General features: G+C 44.0%; 1 protein-coding gene across 1 annotated transcript in view; it reads right to left on the reverse strand.

The window, feature by feature from the left end:
* Nucleotides 1-17,886, reverse strand: part of Stat4 (signal transducer and activator of transcription 4) — a 97,358-nt gene extending 79,472 nt beyond the window's left edge. The window contains exons 1-3 of the mRNA XM_021643043.1: nucleotides 17,613-17,886; nucleotides 15,013-15,141; nucleotides 12,726-12,870 (exon numbers count right to left, since the gene is read on the reverse strand). Of these exons, the coding sequence (XP_021498718.1) occupies nucleotides 12,726-12,870; nucleotides 15,013-15,140 (273 nt within the window). The 5' untranslated portion in view covers nucleotide 15,141; nucleotides 17,613-17,886. The remainder of the gene's footprint in view (nucleotides 1-12,725; nucleotides 12,871-15,012; nucleotides 15,142-17,612) is intronic.
* Between the last annotated feature and the right edge of the window lie 5,789 nt (nucleotides 17,887-23,675).

The following is a 23,675-nucleotide window of genomic DNA, read 5'->3' on the forward strand; positions in this document are numbered from 1 at the left end:
AGAAGCATGCGTGAAGTTACCTAAAGTTACTCTCTGCACTAGATCCTGTGTGTCATCAAGGCCAGCCAGGTGCAGGCTGCTTGTGGCCTGTGGTGTTCCCAACTTCAGCAATCTCCTCAGTGCATAGGTACTGGATGAGTGAGTGATGAGAAGTAAATTTACTCAAACTTGTCAGAAATAACAGGAGGCATGAGTTACATCTTAGGGAATTCTATCACTTCCACAAGGCAAGGCAAGTGTCCCTGCCTTCTGAGAGACAGAAGGTAATGGTGTGTGTGTGTGTGTGTGTGTGTGAGAGAGAGAGAGAGAGAGAGAGAGAGAGAGAGAGAGAGAGAGAATATGTGTGAAATTCACATGGCTGTTTTTCATTACTTACACTGAGGCTCAGCCTTGGCTACACCTGTTATAAATACCTGTGACACTTAAAAAAAAATTCTCAGTTGAAACAGAATCTCTAGAGTGGGGCTAGGCCTGGCTACTCTGTAATATGCCCATGAGAATTTTAAAACCCAGACAAGACTGAAAATAATGATTGAAAAATCCTTTTCCAATTTGTCTCATTGGGAGCCTCAGAGGCCCAGTTCAAAACCAACTGCGTGTGGCTTTTAATATTTGCCTTTTGGAAAGTAAGAAGTTTCACATCAGCAGAGAACTTCTTGGTTGCTAATTCTTTTGTTAAAGATTTGTTTTATTTTTAATGAAGTTTATGTGTTTCAAGGTGCATGCAATTGCAAGTGTAGGTGCCCACAGAGTCCAGAAGAGGGCGCTGCATCCCTGAAGCTGTAGTTACAAGGGATTGCAATCTGCCCTGTCTGAGTGCTGGGAACACATCCAAGTCCTCTGAGCAGTATGTACTCCTAACTGCTATGCTCTCTCTCTCTCTCTCTGGATCCAGCCTCTAATTCTTTCAGGCTGTTCTGACTTCAGATTTCACCTTCCAAAAAGTTGCTCTGCTTCCAAGCAAATGCTATCACGTATGTAATTTATTACATGATTATATTCTGAAATAGCCTTTTGCTCAAAGTAATGCTTCAACTGCCCTCATTGGACCATCTATTATTATCAGTCAGTTTTTATCTATCTAAAGCATTAGCTCCAGTAATCAAGTGTCAGAATGAGTTGTTTGGGCACTAAGAGCTCTGAGAAGACAGGGGTGGGGTGGGGGGACCAGTGTCGACTTTACTGGCACACAGAATAGTCCAAATGCTGAAACAGGGTGGAAGTGAAGAGAGGGGGACTGTGTCCCAAGGAGGAACATGGCATAGATGAGCAGAAATCCATCTTAGGAACATAAATTATGCATCTTGTGCTTGTTCCATTGCTTGCTGTAATTGTGATCTTCCTGCCCAGAATACACACCTCTGATTCTGGATTGCTGTGCCCACAATACCCTCATGTCTAAACCCACTTTTACCTGCACAGCCAGAATTACAAGTGGGGCCACAAACCCACACTTTAACAAACTCCTCACGTGATTTTTATCATGAAATACTAACTGGAGGAGACCAATTGACCCACACAGTTCAAGAGGAAGACAGATGAGACAGAATGCCCCCCCCAAAAAAAAGGCCAACTGCAACAAAATATTGCCTCTGTAGAAATAAATCAGATATGCCGTTTTTCATTATCAAACTGGCAAAGATGAACATACTCTGTCCCACTCCACGTGGATGTTGGAATGAGTTTTTGCACACAGGGGGGTGGGGATGGGGTAGGGGGAATGTGAATTGACTCATTACGAGAGGACAGTCTGGCAATTCTTATCATAAGCCTTAACATTTTTCACTCCATTGACATAGCAATTTCACCTCCAGGACCATATCTGAGGTGTGGTTTTAGCCTTAGCAGCTCTTTGGTGAAGCCTTTATAAATGAGATTTCTGAGCCCCTTTTCCTAGGATGTCTGAGAATAAGGTTTGTGAACCTAGTGATTTTTGTTTTAACACTTACATAATCTGGGCTTATTTCTTTTAAAGTTCAGCTAATAGAAATGTTAATAGTTGGTGAGAACTCCTTTCTTCCGATCTGCTTCTGCATAGTCACACCAGACAGTGCCTGATACTCTTGCTGCCAGTGACACACACTGGAGCTGCCCCCTTCCATCTTCCTACATGGTCTTGTGCCACACAACCACTTCTCAGTCCCCAGGGACGGTTCCATAAGATTGCTACAGAGGTGAAAAGTGCCGTGACGCAGCCACACCTTAGCTGCCATGACGTCATGATGCCTGCCTAAACCGTGTGTTTGTGGTGACACCAGTGTAAGCAGATGCTGCCCAGCCAGCTGTATAAAATTACAGGCCCGTTGGTGATGCATGGCACCAGCTGCATGTTCAGTGCCCTCTGGTTGGCTGACGATTGTGTGTGGAGTTCCTGCTAATCGGATGCAGAAATAATACAACTGGCATTTTAAAAACGCAGCTGACGGCTTACTTCTTTGTCTTCCTATCTGTGGAGGTATTCAAGTCTCTTAGAATTAGTTGAGAAGCTTGGATTTCCTAATCACCATAAGAGGAGAAGTCACCCTTTATCTACCAGAATAACGAGTATTAGATGGTGAATTGTGATAAAAAAAAAATTGCTGTTTGATAATAGTTAACGTTATCCTTATTGATAGGACAGCTTAGATCATAACAGTATTAGAAACTGCAACATTGGGGCATGGAGGGATGGCACAGACGGTAAGAGGGCACACTGCTCTTGAAGCAGACCCAAGTTCAGTTACCAGCGCCCAGGCTGGATTGCTAACAACAGCCTGAAAGTCCAGCTTCAGGAGGTTTGACACCTCTGGCCTCCACAAGCACACACTCCCTCCCTCACACAGATGCACAACATACAGAAAAAATAAAAAATATTGAAATAGTTATATCACAAGGACTGTGATGTCCTGACAAAACAATCACAAACATGAACAAACGTTAATAATGGGTGCTGCAGTGGCTCAAATGGAAACGGCCAGCATAAGAGCTTAGGGAGTGGCAGTATTTGAAAAGATGAGGACATGTGGCCTTGCTGGAGCAGGTGTGGCCTTGGAGGAAGTGCGTCACTAGGGATGGACTTTGAGGTTTCAGAAGCTCACTCTTTCATCTTTCTGCCCGAAGATCCAGATGTAGAACTCTCAGCTTCTTCCCAGCACCATGTCTGCCTGCATGTAGCCATGCTTCACACCATGCCAATAATAGACTAAACCTCTGAACTGCAAACCAGCCCCAATAAAAATGTTTTTTTTTTAAATAAGAGTTTCCATGTCTCTATGAGACCAGAGCAGGCAGACCACTCCTGAGATGACCCCAGACACCCAGAGGCCCCCAGTACCACTAATGTGAGCAAGTAAATAGTGGAGAGATGGAAGAGAAAGAGAAGCGAAAGATGTGTGCACAATGAAGAGATACAGAACTGGAGACTCCAAAGTAGTGAGGAACAGCCTGATGTGAATAGCCATCGATGACATCTGAGGCCATCGTGAGTTTCCAGCCCGTGCTGCCATATTTGGGCCCACGGCCCTGCAGCAGTGAGTGTCTGTTACTACCAAAGGCCAGGCAGATGCCCCTGGTCTGGGCTGCCACCTGGGGCCATGTTGATGACTGAGGGCTGTGCAGAGCTGGGCCAGCCCTTGCCGGGAAATTGTGGGAGAGCTGGCCCAAAAGGTGTGAGAGCAGGAGAGATGGCCCTGCCCCTAGCCAGCTGCAGCACTTCGGAAAATGCCCCCACACCTCGCTCAGAAAGCACGGTAGAGCTGGCGCTGGCTCTAGGGGTTGTGGGCAAGCCAGCCCTGGGGGTGTAATCCTGGGAGAGCTGGCCCTGACACTCAAGTGCTGTGTGGTGGCATGGGCAAGGGGGTGATGCCTTCCTCTATCCTTGCCCCTTGCCGCCTGTGGCAGGCAAGCCAGCTGGCCCTGAACTTACAAGGGCAGGAAAGTTTTCCCTGCCCCTCACCAGCTGCAGCACTCAGGAGAGCAGGTCCTGGATCTCGCCTGGGCAGAACGATAGAGCTGGCTCTGCTGGTGCAGGCACAGGTGAACTGGCCCCGAGGTCATGGGAGCTGGCTCTGCCCCTTGCCAGCTGTGGCACGGGGTGAGCTAGCCAGGACAGTGCTGGAGAACTTAGTGGAATGAGCATCTAGCTCAGCTACTCATCAGGCCCGATCCAGGGCTTTGAGCTGGCCCTCCCCAACATCTCCTGCTGATGTCTTCATCAGGGTAGGGTCTGGTCCTACAGATCCAAAGCTGCAGGATCTCTACGACACAGGGATATGCACAGGGGTATTGGTGAGAATCCAGTACTAAGCAGAAAAGCCAGAGGCCTCGAGCCAGACCAATGACTCGTTGCAGTGAGCATTCGCAAGCAAAGAAGTGTGGACAAAGGCTTACACGGTGCAGCACACTGACACACTACTTCTACAATGTGATTTTGTGTGTGTGTGAGAGAGAGGTTGGAAGGGCAGTGGGTGAATTAGTATGAAAGGACAAGGAGGCGAGTGGGACTGGGGTGCATGAAGTGAAACTCACACAAAAAAATTCAACAAGAAGTCAAATTAAAACAAAAAGAGTCACCATAGTCATGGTGTCTCCTCACAGCCAAAGAATTTTAACTAAGACGTATATGCAAACCACCTTTAACAGTAGCGAAAAAAATAAAGTTCCAAGTAAGAGGTAAATAAAAATGATGTCAAAATTGGGCACAGTGGCACATGAGAGGCAGCAGGAAGAATACTGACACAGTTGCTATCAGCCTGGACTCTACAGTGAGACCCTGTCTCAAAAAAAAAACAAAACAAAACAGGAAACCTAGGATAAAAAAAAATGATATGGAAATATGTTGGCTGTTTAAGAAAGTGAGGAAACATTTCTTGACAAAGTTAATATCGTCGAGAAATATGTTGTAATGATCATAGTGGCTCTTAGTTAAAGACAGGATTTCAGGTTATTTTTTACATATGTTTCCTGAACTTTCTTGGACATATATCACCTTAATAATAAAAGTTATTTATGGGGGCTGGGGAGATGGCTCAGATGTCAAGAGCACTGCTGTTCTTCCAAAGGTCCTGAGTTCAATTCCCAGCAACTACATGGTGGCTCACGACCACCTGAAAAGGTTATTTAGGGGCCAGAGTGATTGCTGATGGGTTAGAGCACCCACTGCTGTTTCAGAGGGCCCAGGCTTGGTTCCCCAATCGCCTACATGTTTGCTTACAACCATCCATAACTCCAGTTCTGGGGGACCTGACGTCCTCTTCTGGCCTCTGTGGGCACCAGGCACACACATGGTGCACAGATATACATGCAGGCAAACACCCACGCACATAAAATAAAAATAGATACGTCTTTTAAAATTAAAAAGTGGTTATTTAAAACTCAATTGTACATTAAACTGCATTAGAAAAAAGATATAAAGGAACCAAAAAAGTGACCCCTGCCTTGCATGGCTTTAGAGTCTCACGGCAGGATTTTCAATAACATCTGAGAATTGGCCCACTGAGTGTAACCCTTTTTCTTACACCATTTGTTGTGAGAAACCTTTGCAAAACCAATTCCGCCATCCTGAGAAACTGAGGACTTCAGGAAGTCAAAGTGGACAATCTGAACTGCATTTGCAATGATGTGACATTTGATCCGCAAGTCAAAGACATTCATTGCAATAAGGCAATGGCCATACTTTCAGTGACAGCTCCATTCCTCGTTAAATGAGACACAGAGCCCCTTTCTACTCACCAGGCTGTAAATAAGAGCTGGAAATTCAAAAACCAGTGTCCACTGGGCGCTTGGTCTTGTGGAAGAGACAGGCATTAAATATCTCAAGAGTTTAGTCCCAAGGCCTTGGCAGCAGTTTCCAGCACTGCAGGACGTATCAAACTCCTCTTAGCTCACCTCCCTTCCCTCAGCTAGCCAAGATGCACCACTGTCTGTGCAAGAACCCAGAGCGACTCAACTGTCTCATCTTTCAATTCTCTCACATTTTGTATCTATTCACTCTTTATATGTCAGTCCTTTTGCCAAATGATCTCACAATCCCAGCACATGGTCTTCCTCGCCATTGTCCACCCCCCACTTCTTCCTTGATGACTTGTAACAATAATCAAATAGGTCTCCCCATCTGTATCTGCTATGCTAATAATCACACTGTTGCCATGGAAATGCCTCTTCCCCCTGTATCTCCAGGAGGGTTTTTCTGGCTCAGACAAGGACTGCAAGAACCTAACTCATGCAGGAAGGCTAGTGATGGCTCAGCTACAGAAAGCCAATGAAATACGGGATTTTCCAGCAGAAGTTCTCACAGGGAACGAGTTACAAAAGGCAGCTGGATTGTTTTAGTTTCACAAAGAATTCAGTTTCCCTCCCATGCCTATTCACTAAGGAAGATATCTAGGTTAGATGACAAAAACCAGGCAGCTTCTTGGTATTTAGAGCATATTTAGGGGTCTTATTCTTCAAGTATCAACATGGCTCTTGGCTACCATTGGCTATTATTCTTGTTGATGCAGCAAATATGTGAGGAAGGGTTTACTTGACTCCCAGTTTGAGGCTACAGCCCATCAGGTGGGAAGAGCATGAAGCTGGTCATGCTGCTCACACCAGAAGGAAGCAAAATGAAACCAGTGCTAGTGCTCTGCTTGATCCAGCCCTTCTGGTCAGTCTGGGAGCCCAAAGCAAACAGTAAATCTGTAAATCCCATAACAAACATTCCCAGAAGTTTGTCTCTTAGGTAATTACAGATGCTGCCGTTAATCAGTATTAACTATTACTGCTACCTGTATACACATGTTAATAGATTTATGTCTTTACTGTTTTTTACATAGATGTGCACTCTAGCTGCAGATAGAGCCTGCATGCCAGAAAAGAGCATCAAATCCCATTACAGATGGCTGGGAGCCACCATGTGGTTGCTGGGAGTTGAACCCAGGACCTCTGGAGGAGCAGCCAGTGCTCTTAACCCCTGAGCCATCTCTCCAGCCCCACCTATATCAATTTAGAGTTCATTGTGCTTGGGAGACCACAGAGCAGCTGGCAAAACAGGATATTCTTGACGAAGCAGTCACTCGGATAATTTCAGTAATAGATGATCAAAGTTCATTCAAGACCCACAGAGGGCTAAGGAGATGGCTCAGCGCTGAGGTGTGCTTGCTATGCAAGCATCAGGGCCTGAATTCAAATCCTCAGCACCAATGAGGGGCATGGCTGCATGTGCCTGTAACCCCAACACTGGGGACAGGGCAGAGACAGGTGCTCCTAGGAGTTGCTGGCCAGCCAGCACAGGTGAAAAGGTGAACTTCAGGGTCAGTGAGAGAATCCACATCAGGGGAATAAGGCAGAGAGAAATAGAACGGGGCACTTGCCATTTTCCCTTGGCCACTGTGTGTATATGGATACACACAAACACACACCACCTCACACACACATACTATATACAAGCAAAAAAAGAAAAAAAAAGAAATATCCATGGTTTATATTATATACAAATATGTACACACACACACATTCCAAAAAGAAGCCCTAAACTCTGCCATAAATGGTTAACATTCAGAATCCAGGGAAAGGGCAGATTGTTATGGACTCAAGTATTAAATCATCAAGATTTGATTTTTTTTTTAGATTTATTTGTTTTTTTGTTTTTTGTTTTTTTTTTAGTGTGTGTGTGTGTGTGTGTGTGTGTGTGTGTGTGTGTGTGTTTCACCTGCATGTATGTGCACTGTGTGCATGCCTGGTGCCTTCTCTGGCCAGATGGTAGCGTTAGATCCTCAGAATTGGAGTGATAGATGATTGTTAGCCATCGCATAAATGCTGAGAACTGAATATGGGTCCTCAGCGGAGCAACAAGTGTTCCTAACCACTGGGCCATCATGACAGCCCAAGATTCAACTTCTTAAAGAGCTATTTATGTGGTCTCAGAGCTACAGAGGGTTGAAGGAATACACACAAAGCAGTTCATGAATGGAGATTTGTCTGCTCAGAAACATCATTTACTTGTGTTGGATGTTCCACTTTGGTGTGATGTACCCCATTACACTGAACACCTTCCGCCTGTCCCCTATAAACCAGGCCACACAAGTCTACAACAGCACATAGGTCCCCGCGCCTTTGAGAAGATGAGCACAGTGAGGTGGGTACCAGACAGTTATCGAGAGCTCGGACTTCGATGCCGGGTTTGTCAGGTTGAGGAAGTTACCATGTGTGTGGAGTGACTTGTACTGACTGGCATTCAGTGGCAGAAAGGAGTGAGAAGCCAGAGCCTTCCACTCAGAGCTCTGAGATTTACACAATTTTCACGGCTGCACACTCCTTTCAGCGTTTAGGCTATCTCTTTACTCCTTTGTGTATGTGAATACATGTGTTTGTGTTATGTGGGGGGTATGTGTGTGGGGGTGTTTGTATGTGTCTCTTTACTCCTCTGTGTGTGTGTGTGTGGTGGGTGGGTGTGTCATGTGTCTCTTTACTCTTCTGTGTGTGTGTGTGTGTGTGGTGGGTGGGTGTGTCATGTGTCTCTTTACTCTTCTGTGTGTGTGTGTGATGTGGTATGTATGTGCCTTTTTTACTCCTCTTTGTGTGTGTGTGTGGTGTAGGGGGGAAGGAAGAGGAGTGAACTGAGAAAGCAGGGGGTTAGGGTTTAAGATCTACAGGCTCAGAGGGACTCTGTAATGCTCAGTGATATCTGTTTTGTTGCTCCTCTTCTGAGCATTGCCAAGTGTGTCTCTGCTCCGCTTGGTCGCGTGAACAGATCTAAGAGCACATTTTTATTCAAGTACAGGCAGGTGCCCTCCAGCACAAGCCCTGGGAAGGCAGTGTAGGCCAGGTATGCTAAAGGTTACACTTTCTGCTGTCGCCTCACCCACCGAGTTTCACCCTCCCACCGTAGGCTACTGTCTATGCTGTGGAAAGCTCTCTGCAGGTGGTGGGATTGGTAACCACAGAACTAACACCAAAGCTCTCAACAGAACTTTCTGATTGAGAGGGGAAAAGATTCTTTCTGTGCCTGCTGTCCCCATCTCGCTCAAGACCTGAGGAGTACCCATAAAATTTCATCTATTTAAAAACCAAAACACAGGAAGTATGAACTCTTCAAACTGCAAAATCGTGACTTCCCCTAGTTGAATTCCTAGCACTTAAAATGTGGCAAGTGTATGCCCAGTATTCAAATAGTTGATGGCCAAATAAACTTCCACAGGAAATTTCAATCCTGTATGAACTTAGGGAGAATTTTAAGTTTTGTAAAGACACTGTTTTTACTTTTCATTTCTTACAGATTTCAACTTAGCATTCACAGTCTCATTTCTTTTTGGTTTTGTTTTTTCATATATGTATATATGTTGTGTATATATGTATATATATGTATATATGTATATATGTTGTGGATTTTTTGTTTTATTATATCTGGGAGCTATTATTGGAATGTAAGGAAATTACTTTGCCCTTTGCCACTTAAAGTAGCTTCATAGGTTTTTTTTTTAATACTGTTCTATAATTCTCTAAAATTTGGGTGTGTTTATGCTTTATTTTGCAGTATTTTTATGTTATGGGGTCATTTTAAAGTTTGTGTAGGTAGAAATAGTCAAGAATTAAATAATAGAGTCTTTACATACAATGAAAGCATTACACATTGAAGCATGGGCTGGAGAAATGGCCCAAAGGTTGGGGGCAGTGGCTGCTCCCCTAGAGGATCCGGGTTTGAGTCCCAGAATCTGAATGGAGGATCACAACTGTAACTTTAGTTCCAGGAAACCCATGGCAGCAGGCATTTACATGGCTAGGCACACACACACACACACACACTGTAGAGAGGAAACTGAATGTCTACAAAGCTCTAGAGATCTAGCCATGGTGTTTTGTATTAGAAAGAGGAGAAAGATGCCAACTTGCATGGTATCATTTGAATATTCAGACTGAACCAACATGGTTTGCACATTCAGATTCATGCCTCTTCCAAGGTGGTCTAGAAACAATTGCAATGCAATCAGCTTGGGGAGCTAGTGCACATTAAAGGCCAGTTGATTACATAGAGCTGTGAAAGAGCTGAATTTTCACTATAAGCAATGCTCATGCCCAGTGGCTATCCTATTGTGAAGCTACCTATGAGGCTATCCTAGAATTACATCCTGCATCTCTTTTGATGTGTCAGTGCTTACACTAGATCAGTTTTAAAGTAGCATCCTGATCACTCCTAAGATAAGCAAACATCTCCGATTAATATAGCATTTCCTCAGTGTCTGTAGAGCAGTATTTCCAAAAAGCAACCTAAGGTTTTATACCCAGCCACAGTGTCCCTTTTAAAGTGGCAGGCTCAGGCTGAAGAGGTAGTTCAAAGAGCAAAGGTGCTTATAGCCAAGCTTGCTAACTTCACTCCAGTTTCTGAATCCCATATGGTAGACAGAAAAAACAGACTCCTGAAAGTTGTCCTCTGACCTCCACATACATGACATGCCACACATGAATCCATAAGCATACACACATGTCATATACATGAATAAATAAGGATCAGATATTCTTAGGCATAAAAGTGTTCAAATATTATATATCAATTTAAAGTTTCTTGAAAAAAAAAAACTAATGCAATCTAAACAATTAAGAATAAATTAAAGCCAGGCAGTGGTGTAAAACACCTTTAATCTCAGCACTCAAGAGGCAAGGGGATCTCTGAGTTCTAGACAAACCTGGTTTACAGAGCAAGTTCCAGGACAGCCAAGCCTCCACAGAGAAACCCTGACTTGAAAAATCAATCCTCCCAAAAAAAAAGAACAAATTAAAATTTAGAATTTTATGAATGAAGAACAAATAGTAAAAGCTTCTTGTGTTCACTGAACCCAATAAAATATAAATTTAAAAATAAAGATTGCAGTGTTACAGGTTTCCTCACATTTAATATCTTTTAAATTTTTTATTTTATTTTTTTACATTTAATATCTTTTAAGTCAACAAATAACTTTGTCTAAAAGTCAAAATATAGTTTAAGAGATAGTACATATAGTCCACCATTTTATGCTTTTCGTAGTTTCATTAACTTGAGTGGAATTTCTTTGGAAAAAGTATTTCTGGGGGTAAGGAAAAGCTTATTTGATAAACAATTTTAATATTTCATCAATACAAGTAAAATTTTATTTTCAGAAGCACATATAATAATACCATTCTACTTTTACTCCAAACAATCCTATATGGGTATTTATTTATTAAGATTATTTACTGAGCACCTATTCTGTGATTAGTTGTTATGTGGGCATGAAAATAAAAAAAAGAGTAAGAGAAACAAAGTTCTTCCCTTCCTGGAGATTATATTCTTCAGACAAAAAAAAAAAAAAAAAAAGAAAAAAAAGAAACAGATGTAGCAATTACAGGATAGGCATGGTGGGGCACACCTTTAACCTCAGATCTCAGGAGGCAGAAGCAGGCAGATCTCTGCGTTCCAGGCCAACCTGGTCTACAGAATGAGTTCCAGGACAGCCAAGGCTACACAGAGAAACCCTGTCTCAAAAAATTCACAGGTTGGTAAAAGGATGAAAGTAAGGAAGTGAAGGGAAGGGAGGGACATGAGGAGTTAGTGGTGTGTGAGAGAGAAGGGTGGGGTCTCCCTTCCTTTTGCACAGGCATGTGATATGTGGGAGTGAGAGCGGTCACAGGTGGGAGTTGTAATTACTCTGCTGAGCTGTCTGCTAAAACACATGTACAGGTTAGGGTTTGGATTGGTGCTCATCAAACATCAGCAGTTATTTCTAAGAACTAGGTTTGGGGTTGTTTCTAGCTTTCTTTGTGTATTTTATATTGTTTCCATTTTTATTATGAATATACATCATTCTACTTGAGGGAGAAAGACAGGAAGTTGAATAAGGAAAAAAAAAACCCAGAAAGCCCAAGAATAGCAACAAAGAAATCATGGTTTTGGGTAATGACTCAAATAAAATGAAAACTTAGATCCCTGCAAAAACCCACTTGTAATTCCTAATAGTGCTTTATTTAGACTGAATAAAAGAAATATACTGGAATATTATTTCATGATTAACAAAAAGCTATCCCCCCATGAAAACAGGGGCCTTCAGTGCTTGCTGCTTCGTGGAAGAAGCCGGTTGTTTAAAAAGCCTCAAACTGTATGTTTTTCACTGTAAGACATTAAAGAAAAGGCAAACTTCAGAGAGGAAATGGCCACTAATTTCAGGCACTGTGTGAAGAGAGGGAGGGAGGGAAAATGACTGACACACACGAGATTTCTCCACTATGAAACTCTTACGTACAATGCTGTGATGGTCAATGCCTGCCATTATGCATTTGCAAAAATCCATAGAATTATACTCTATTTGTCTTCATTAAATCTTGAACTTTAAGCTACTCATAGTGTGTCAACACTATTTGGTCAATTATAGTATACACCCAGGATGTCTACACTTAACAAATGAGAATCCTAACTCAATTGTTACATAAGAGATGAAGGCACAGAGAGGTCAGCAGACATGAGTATCTGGTCTTTTAAATTTGTTTCCATGATATTGAACTTGGTAATAGTTAGAAATAAGCCAGATGAGTAACACACACACATATACTTCCTTCTCACTTCCATAGACTCTTAGACTCATTTTTTTAAAAAAAAAAAAATCTAGTTATAAAAACTAACTGAACAGAAAAAAAATTAAATGGTGAAGAAACAAAAATTTTACCTTTAAATCTGTTTTAAAAGTAACTTAAAGGAACATACTCAGAATTTCTCCTAAAGACCAATACATCCATTGTTTAGAAGTAAAATGTATTCTTACCTGAAGAACTTTTCTAATTCTCTTTAGATTGTGGATCAATAGCAGGTTTTTCTCTTTGGAAACACGGCCTAACTGATCATCCAATTGTATTAATAAATTCTGAAGAAGAATTGTTGCCATAGTTTCATTATTAGATGCCACTTCCCTAAAATAAATAAAAAAAAATGTCAAAGATGTTACTATTCAATAAGAAACAGATCATAAAATATTCACTTCTTTACCATATACACTCTAACTGTCAGATTTATTCTAAAGATAAGCATTTGGGTGTTGTAAAAGCTAAATTGAATACATGAAAAACTGTTCAACATTAGGGTTTAAATAACTTAAAACCACAATAAGATTCCACTTCATCCTCACTGAGATGACTATTATTTTAAAAAATCTAAACAAAAATTAGAAAGTAACTTGATGAAAATATTAAGAAATGGAAGCCTTTATATTTTACTGATGAGAATGTAAAGTGGTATGACAACTGTGAAAAGTTTAACAGTTTTTTATACTGCATACAATCATCATATGAGCCGACAATTCTGCACTTGGGTCTATATGCAAACAGCAAGCAAGGCTGAGACCTGGTGTTGTCACCTGGCTGCGCACAGCAACTTTACGGGTAATAGCCTAAAGGAAGGTAACCCAAATGTCCATCAGTACACGTAGATGGATCTGACCATAGGTGGTATAAAGCTGTATACACACAGCTTCAAATTTGAAAAACAGTCTGGTACAGGCAATGAAAAGAATGAATCTGGAAAATGTTGCATTCAGTGAAATAAGTCAGCCACAAAAACAAACAAAACAACAACAACAACAGCCCACATATATGATTCCCTCATATAAAGGACCTCCTTTACTCAAATTCGTAGAAAAAAAGAATAGACTGGAACTAAGTTTTGAGGAACAGGGTTGCTGTTAAATGAACCAGAATTTCAGGCTGAGATAATCGCCTGATGGGGATTCGCCTGATTATCCATGTGCAGATGGGGAAAGTGGAAACTTCAGAACACAGAGCGAATACTACTAACCTGCACAGTTAGAAACGTTTAAAACCCCCTTGTTTATACTCACATGCTATAGACAAAATGACTGAGGCAAAAAAGAAAGATTTAATTATATAGAATAAATAGAGCTTTGCAAAAATGTTTGTTCGCTGGACAGATTCATATTCCTATAGAAGAAGCTGTTATTCTTCATGTGCAAAGGCTTGGTACAGTAAACGCTGAGCGTGGTGTTGCCGTCATCTGATTGTCACATGGTAAAGGCAGGCAGGGACAGGGATGGAGCTCACTGGAAACTGAATGGGGGGCCAGGACATGGTGTGTTTGAGAAGTGAATGTTTCCCACTGAAGGTGGAGAAGGATTCCTGAAAAGAATATTTACTGGCATTGGGTCTATGCTGATGGAACTGACATGTTTTGTGGCTTTGTTTCTGTGGGGCTTCTTATGCCTAAAACATTGGTCTGGTAGCTTGAATAAAAATGCCCCCCACAGGCTCATGTATTTGAATGCTTAGTCACCTTGGAGTAACAAGATCTGAAAGGATTAGGAGGTGTGGCCTGTCAGAAAAGGTCTGACCTTGTTGGAGGAGGTGTGACACTATGACACGAAGGTGGCCAAGGGCCAAGCCAGGCCGTGTGTGTGCGTGCGTGTGTGTGTGTGTGTGTGTGTGTGTGTGTGTGTATATGCGTGCGTGTGTCTGTGCATGTGTGTTTGTGTGTGTGTGTGTGTGTGTGTGTGTGTGTGTGTCTGTGTGTATGTCTGCTGTTGGATCCGGATATAGCTCCCAGCTATTGCTCCAGTGCCATATGTGCCTCCATGTTCCCTGCCATGGACTAAGCCTTTGAAACTGTAAACCAGCCCCCAATTAACCTCTTATAAAGATGGTTTTGGCCATGGTGTCTCTTCGTAGCAATAGAACACTAAGACAATTTGGGGTGGAATTGCACTGAATTCCATTAAGTTTACATATATAATGGACAAAACCAGAATGGACAAAACCAGAATAGACAAAACCAGAATGGCCAGTGATCCCTTGCCCTTGAGATGAGTTTCCAAAACCTTGAATTGTATATATATTCAAATATATATCTTTAAATATATATTTGAAATGGTATATATACTTGAAATGAGATAGGTATATATATACACACACATATATATGTATACACACGCACACACGCCTAAAAGGATGTCCCTACCAAATCAAAACAGACAATAGAATACGTGTACACGGCTAGGACACAGAACATCTGTCCATCTTCTTTTAGGGAACTACATTTGAGCCTACCAGTCTTGATTCTCAATCCACTGGGCCAGCAGGTGCCGGATCTCCATAGGAAAGTTGTCATCATAGAACTGATCTACTTGCTCCAAAAACTTGATTTCTAATTGTTGGACTTGATTCCACTGAGTCATGCTATAAAAGGAGGGTAAAATTAAGAGTTTTAAAATACTGGTCGCCAGGAGCCCTAAGACGGCTTTCTTCTTGCCTCAGTTCTCCGTCAGCTGTAGCTATTACTTAATTGGAGGGGGGTGGGTGGGAAATCAATAGTTCCCCAAAGAAGAAAGGAAGGAGAGAGCTCAACTTTTATAGTTTCTCAAAGAAGGAAGGACGGAGAAAATGCATGTAGAGCTCAGCGTCCAGCAAGTCCTCTCGATGTTTTCTTTAAAGTTATCCCTTGTACAGGACAGCTTTCTTCCTCTGCCCCAACCACATCCTTCCTTGCCCTGCCGTGACCTCCTAGACTGATGCTCCAGGAAGTCCCACCCTCCTCCCAAACACCCCAACCCTACCCTGCTGTCCGTGCAGACTCAGGGGTTAGCACAAGAACCTCCATTGTCAGCAAGTGCTCCCTATCCCTCCCTTCTGAGCCAGCTGCAGGTACGTACTCCACGTTGATGGAAGCCACGAGGCTTAGTCATTCACTTTTTCCCCCAAGCTTCTTTTACATGAAAGTGTTCAAGCCCGTTCTTCTGAATTTCATCCTTGTCTGAACTCAGGCCAGCCTTAAGCAGCTGACAAGAGCCCAGAGTTCTGTGGCAGCTTCCTGAGGCATTGTGTGCTTGTGCTTCTCCTGGGTTCAGGTCATATGAGTACAAACAATTTCTAAACCAATAAACGCTTTTACTTTTCTCTAGTGATCTATAGTTGGGCAAAGCTTTTTAAGATACAAAGTCTACCTTGGAGCTGACAGTGATTGAGTCCTGAAGTTAAGTAAAATAGAAGAAACTATCCCATTTATATAACATAAACACACATAGAAGTGTCCTCTAGTATAACTGTTATGTCCTCACTCTGGCAGCACAGAGGCTGTACATGTCTTTGCCTCTTAGAAAAATCTCTAGGACTTAAGTCCCCTGAAGCTGCTGGTTTTGCTCAGTTGAGATGCAGAATTCTTCCTTAGTAATACTAAGCCAAGGAAAAAAACTTTCACATAGTGGGTCACCACAACGTTTCAACACATCTTGGAGCACACAAGCTTCCTTCCGCTTAGAGAACAAACTGAGTGTATCCAGTCTTCAGACTTCAGTGGGAGCACTTTTAAACACCTTTTCCTTGGGTTTAAATGCTATAAAATGTACCAAAAAAAAAAAAAAGTCAGCGAGAGAAACTGCCTTGAACTTGCGTCTGACTTTGTACTCCTGAGCACTCCCAGCTCGTAGGAGTGTTAGGAGTGTGTGTAGAACAGGACCTGAAGCGTTCTCCTCCCCCACCAGCACCACCGCCCGGATGCCTTCTCGGACAGTGGCATCGGAGAACAGCAGCTGAAGACAGCGTGCCCGCTAGTACTGTTTCTAGTGTTGAATCCTTTCCATGACTTAAAGGCAGGTTTGTCTTATTTCTCTCAGAAAAGTCACTCTTGCAAACCAAGGCTGAAACAGGGTGCAAAAGGGACCCTCTTTCCTGAGCGGCCCCTGGAGAGAAAAGCCTTCAGTCCTTGCTGGGAGCCCGGAAAGCCCCACTGCTGGCTGAGGAGCTGTTGGCAGCTGATGGTTGCCGGGAAAGGAGGGTGAGTTTTCTTCAGGTGCGCAGTCCCTGCAGCCCCTGCTCCAGGGCACAGTCCCACGTCACCCACGCACGCACGTGCAGGCAGCACTGAGTGAACTAACTCTGCTGGTTTAAAACAACGAAACAGCACATAAAAAGTGAAGAGGGAGAAGATTCGGAGCCTGGGGGATGAGGGTGTGTTTGAGAAATCACTTTTTAAATTGCTTTTCTAAAACGTTAAATAAAACCTTAAGAAGTTAAGGGAAGAGGCTTGGGGTTTTTTGTTTGTTTGTTTGGTTTGGTTTTTGTTTCTTTGTTTGTTTTGTTTTTAGTTTTCTTGTTGTTGTGTTGTTGTCCTGCTCACTGTCCTGCCCCGAGTACTTTCCATCTAAAACCTGGATGCCTGGTTGCTCCCTTCTAGGCTGCGGTCCCTCTCCCGGGAGCCGGCAGTGCAGGGTTGACTCTTTGCAAAGCGAGTGAGCTATCCTACAGCATCGCTCGCTTCTCAGAGCCGCAGTTACCTAGCCGGGTGCTCTTTCTCTGAAACCTAGTTATGCCGGTCTCGGGGTCAGACATCACAGCTCTCCGCTGGCTAAAGATAATGGAGTCCTCAGCTGGCACACCTCCACAGCAGCCACAGTCCCCAACCCCCGGCTGGCTTCCCCCTCCTTCCTAAAGATCCCAGCCAGAACTGCACTGAGAAGTCTTTGAAAGACCCCCCACCCCCAGTGATTTGAGTATAAGATATACGAGTAAGACCCTTCTTTTGGTAGGCACCCCTCCCTCCTCTCAGGCTTGTTAAAACTTGAGGCGACACAATGCCAACTTCTGAAAGAAGCCTGCCTGAGTGTTTCCTCCTCGGGAGAGGCCACACCCAGATGCGGGCTGCCTGGCCTTACCTGGCTCTCTCTCTGCCTCCAGGCGCTGGCCCTGCTCAAGTCCAAAGTCAGAATCGGCCTTTAGGGTCCGCAGCAGCTGACGCCATGCCGCTAGGGGATTTGCATTTCTCCACCCACTTGAGGCTTTCCTGTGCGTCAGTGTTTGAGTCTCTGGGACTTCAGCAGGTTCCCACCCACTCTGTCCTAGAAATGTTTTACGAAGTCAGGCTGAAGACCCCTTTGCGGAGCTCCGCCCATCACTAGCGGCCACTCTCACAAACGCAGGTGGCCCAAGAACGGCCTGGGACCCCTGTTCCCTCAGACAACACCCTACTCTTTCTGTTGAGCCAGCCCTGGAATGGGAGGGCTAGGCCACCAGGACCAACACAATAACCTCCAGCAGACAGAGCAGCCTCACTCAGGTTTGGGGCTACTCCTGAGAAGGCCCCAGCGTCTGCGCTCTCCGGCCACCTCCCTCCTGTTCTAATTGTCCTGGTAGCTGTGGCGTGTGCTTCCCTCTGTGACATGGCTCTGTTCTAGAATCGCAGAGCTGGGTGGAGCCTTGATTTCATTTGGTTCTAAAGCTCACGTTCCGGAGACCCTGAGGAAAATGTCTACAAGCAGACAACGAGCTAGAAAGCAACGCCCAGTCTGTATATACACATATCTAGGGTAGTAAGTAGACCGAGGCAAAAGCCCATATCATACTCACTAGGACCAGACATCACACAGATGCTGCACCTGGATCCTTCTCTCTCAGGTGACAAGTATGTCATTGTGTCAGGAAGGTCTGATCCTGACTGCTTAGCCACAGGGAATTTTCTAGAATTATGTCGCTCGCTGCCCACACGAAGAAAGCCCTATTTTTGGTAATCCATAACTCCAGTTGTCTCCTGCGAATCAGTGTCTGCTTCCACACCTTCAGAGCCATATTCTTGACACCCAAAGGTCAGTTTAGTTCGGCTCCAACCTACCCAGGAAACTTTTTCCAGGAGACAGTGCAACTCAAGACAAGTCTGCTGGGCCCTGTCACCATTTACCAACGTGCCCGCCTGAATCTCCTCTCCAGATCCCCCACAGTAAAACCCTAACCCAGCGGTGCCCCAAACCCACAGCAGTTCTTCCTGCTCTGGTTGTGAGCCTAGTCTTTAACGGCTGAGCCATCTCTCCAGCCCAATTCTTTCTACCTTGAATTTCTGTTATTCTTCTTGTCCTAACCACCACCACTGAGAGAAACGGTGCCCTCCTTGGATTTTCTGATCCCCCTCATGTTCTTATTGTCTGTCTCTTCCTCCCTCCCTCCCTTTCTCTTCCCCTCCCAGGCCACTTCTCTTTCAGGGTATGTGTGTAGATATGGGTAAGTGTGCAGGGGATGTGTGAGTGCTGGCATGCCACAGATCTCAAGTGGAGGTCAGAGAACTATGTCTAGGGTCATTCCTGCCCTCCAATCCTGTTTGAGTCAGGGTCTCTTGTTGGCAGAGTCGGCCAGTATAGGTGGCCTGAGAGCTTCTGGGAATTCTCTTCTCCACCATCTCATCCAGTGTCACGTGGCTTCCGGAGATGCAAAGTTAAGTCCTCTTACTTGCATGTCCCTGAGCCACTTCCCTAGACCCAGTTACATTTAAATAGGAAAAATGGGTAAAATTGGTGTCAACAACACAAATAACCCAATTTCTACAAAATATTAACATTTCTGGATATATTACGTGTAAAAACTTAAATTACTACAGACGACACTTTGTGTTTCTTCATATTGACTATGGAGAGTCACATGTGTAAGTAGCACTTACAGTTCTCAGTTAACACTGGACTTCATGCAAGTGTCTAAAGGCCCTAGCAGCTAGTGGCCACCATCCTGGACAGCAAAGGCAGAGACGATTATTTGACACTTTACTTCCTGCCTTAAGAGTGTTAGTCACATTGGGTTTTGTGTCCTTACCATTATATTTAACTGTTGAGTGCCTGCTGTACAAGTGGCTGGCTCTTTAATCACCTTCCCCTGAGAGGGGAGCAGCCTTACCGGGCCACAGAGGAAGACAATGCAGCCAGTGCTGATGAGCCCTGATAGGCTAGGGTCAGAGGGAAGGGGAGGAGGACCTCCCCTATCAGTGGAATAGGAGAGGGGCATAGGAAGAGAAGAGGGAGGGAGGGGACAGGGAGGAGATGAGGGAGGGGGCTACAGCTGGCATACAAAGTGAATAAATTGTAATAAATTTTTTTAAACAAAACAGCTGTGTGTTCTCTTTCTCCTTGTGATTCTTCTAGTTGTTCCCAAACAGATCTTGAACTACATTAGTACCTTTTAAAACCTGTTTAGAACCCATATTTGTGTATTACAATTTTGTAGTAATTATTCACTCTGTTGAAACTCAAATCTGAGACAAGTTATTCCAATATTCCAATAATATTCCCATTGTATGTTAAAATGAACATATTTATGAACAACAAGACTGTCTTCTAGTAAAAGTGTAGTGAGAAGGGTAGCTTTAGGGCTTGTTTTGAGACAGGGTCTCAAGTAGTAGTTCAGACTGGCCTCAAACTCACTATGTAACATGACCTTGAACTGGTGATCCTTTTGTTTCAGTCTCCCAAGTGCTGGATTACAGGCTTGCACCACCTCTCCTGACCTGAGTTACATTCTTTAAGTTACAATCAGTTAATTCTTTAAGTCACTCTAATTTCTGACTTGAAAAGGACAATTGGATTCTCATATGTGCCCCTGCGTTTTATAGTTGTAAAATATCCTTTTGGTTGAGATAATTGAAGAAAATCCAGATTGACATTACTCTGCAGTTGAAAGGGGGAGAGTTATAAAACAACCTCTTGGCTAACAAAGTTATTCTTTGAAACCACACTCATACTCCACAGTTTCCTAGGAGCCAACTACATTGTAAAACCTGAAACCTTATTAAAAAACAAACAAACAAACAACATTTACATATATGGTTCCAGCAACCCCATTAGCCTGACTTATATTTCACTTTGTGTGGCCTTCCCCTCCAGAGTTGGGACATCAAACCCAGAGCCTTGAACATGCAAGTCAACAGCTCTGCCATTGGGTCTCCCCAGCCCTTTGTATCTTCTATTTTGAGCGGAACTCTTAGCCACACGTGGTTTTGCACTGCATTGATCATTTGGAAATCATCTGTCCACTGCACTGTGCCGACATTTTGAATGCTGGTAGATTTATCTACAAGGGCAGAAATCCACATCTGGCCTCTTAACGTGCTGGGAAACTGTAGAGCTCATGACGGGGAATGAGACTTTCCCCATAGTGGGCTTTGCTGGCTTTCCTGTAGTGACAAGCTCACATTGGTGACTCAGACAACAGAGCAAGCACTTTTTCTTGAGAGGCCCACGTATGCCTTCCTATGTAACACCACCATACACACTATGAAACAGATGTACCTTGAAGGTCTGAGACTTACTAAATCTTATTTTTAACCACTTTATCAATAATAGTTTTAAAGTGTGTGACATAAAGACTCCTGTTGCCATACTTAAAAAAAAAAAAACAACTTTACGTTCCTATATCTTTTTCTCCCTACTCCACCCCAATCCCTTCCAACACCCCAAGGACAGAGAAAGAGTTAATGGGAAAGGGAGCACAACTCTTTCTTAGCTGCTTCCTGCTGGTTAGGGTCATCGGGTTCCTTGGAGCCAGCCCAGTCCTTGTTTCAGGAGATCTCCAACTTCTTGTCTCACATCAGCAACTAGGAGCAGCAAGGGGCAGGAGGAAGAGCCTTGTTCTTTCTCTGTCTCCACGCTCAGGGCTCTGGCATTTATTCTCTCTCTAGAGTCCTCAGATTTAAACTATCTGCAACTGGCAAAGAGCTCCTCTCAGAGCCCACATGAGGCAAATAATCCCACACAAGGGAGCAAAACGAAGACATGTTTGTATCCACAACAGATTGCCATCATGATGACACTTCTTCCTTTGCCCCACGTTAAAGCATCAGCTATTTTGCTCAGCATTTCTTTGGCAACAAGCACAAATACCAACTTACTAAAAAGCAAAACAGTATCCTAAAAATAGTTTAACTTCTCAAGGTCCCTTGAGCTATATTGGGGACCATGTGTGGCGATCTGATGACAGAGAGTGCCTGCTGCGGGTGACCCCTATCCACTGCAGTCACTTTACCTGGGGGATCTTCCTGAGGGAGTCTCTGTTAAAAAGAACACCTCCTCTGTGACTGAAGTATCTGCCTTCATCCCTTGGTCTGAAGCATCTCAGAAGGGGCACTGACGCCACTGGGCTTCTCTCTTTTTGAATCAGGTCTAACCACATACCCCCCTCCATTGCCCTGGCCCATCTTAGAACTGAACAAAGAAAAATATCCAAGGAAAACAAGAAAACTACTTTCCAAAATGAATTCCATGTGTAGAATCTCAAACTCAAAAGCCCCCACAGATTTCCCTCTCCTCCCCAAAAGACACTAGCCCATGCTGGATTAATGAACCCCATGCTGGATGCGCTGCTGTCCTTTCCCATGAGGAAAATTCTCAATTGTAGGCCTTCAGGAAGGCAGATTGGGGATCTGTTGTGCCTGTTTCTGGTAGTGCCACTTGCCTAAACTCTCTGAGTGCCAAATTCCCTTCTGTAGAAATGGGACTAGAGATTCAGACAATCAGAGGTCTGAGGTCGGGAGTTAGACATGGGGAAATGTCCAGTCAACAGCAGCCAGTGGTAACAGAATAACTTGTCAAATTCTGAGGAACTTTGGAGGTCAAAGGCTGATCCTCCACCTTTCTCTTCTCCCTTATTATGTAGGTGATAAGTGGAAGTCAAGGAGAGGCCAGGTCAGCAGAAAGTGTCACTCTTGCAAACAAGAAGCAGAGTGGGTTCCACATCAGCTCATCTGCCTGTCCTTCTCTAAGGACAGCTCTGTATTTTGGAGGCAAAAGAGAGACAGGTGGGTTGGAGGTGCGGGCTACCACTGTTATTGCCAGAGACGTCAGAGACATCCCCTCACATTTCTTGTGTGGACAGTACAAGCATTTACTGGTGTTCGTTTTTGGTGGCCCTCATCTCCGGTCCGCAAGCTTCCTTGGTTACATTGCTTGCGTTGGACTTGGCTGCTGGGCAAACAGAATATCCACACACATAAAACCATATTCATTCCTCAGCAGCATGTCCCAGTACCAGGCAATGCGCGCCTTCCCAGGTCATCTGTACTCAGGCCACTCAGTCTTCGTCAGAGCCTATGTAAAGTCTTGTAGAGTTTTATAGCGAAGGCTTCTCAAGTCTAGTTCCCAATGACTGTGCTCCCCCTGCTGTCATGCCTAGGCATTGCAGTACACAGGTCATACTCTTTCAAATGACGATAGCACTCGGCTGGAAGTCTGTGAGACTCGGTGCCAAGAACCGCATCTGTATTGCTTGTGTAACCCTCCTAACACTATATTGTAGTGCTCCGTCCCCAAAACACTCACAAGAGTCTACTAGTTAAAGATCGAGTCAGCCCCTCCTAGGGAGGGTTTCTATTGCGGTGAAGAAGCACCATGACCAAAAGCAATTTGGGGAGAAAAGGGTTTATTTTAGCTCACAGTTCCACATCACCGTCGATCCTGAAAGGAACTCAGGGCAGGAACCTGGAGGAAGGAGCTGAGAAACCATGGAAGGACGTGGCTTGCTCGCTTACTTCCTAGGCATCGGTCAGCCTCCTTCCTTACACAGCGCAGGGCCACCTGCCCAGGAATGGCACCCACAGTGAACTGGGCCTCCCACCTCAATCGTTAATCAAGAAATTGTTCCACAGGTTCCAAAAGGATTCTAGCTCCTGTCAAGTTGACAACAACAAAAATAAAGCAAAACAAAACCGGACACAATCCATCAACGGATATTTGAATTGTAGGTTCTTTCCCAAAACTTGTTTGTCTGGCTAGTTAAACACTCCCCAGTCACTTTATGTGTCATGTGTGTTTATGTGTTGGTCTGTCTCTGAACAGGCTATTTAGAGAATCCGGGCTAAGTGTGTTTTTTTTTTCTTCATGTCCCAGTGTCCACCCATGCCTGGAATACAGCAGGTGCTCACTAACTGTCCAGTAAATAGGGGAAAGGGCTGACAGAGAGCCACAGTACCA

This window comes from Meriones unguiculatus, chromosome 15 (genome assembly GCF_030254825.1).
Source record: "Meriones unguiculatus strain TT.TT164.6M chromosome 15, Bangor_MerUng_6.1, whole genome shotgun sequence".
NCBI classification, from domain to species: Eukaryota; Metazoa; Chordata; class Mammalia; order Rodentia; family Muridae; genus Meriones; species Meriones unguiculatus.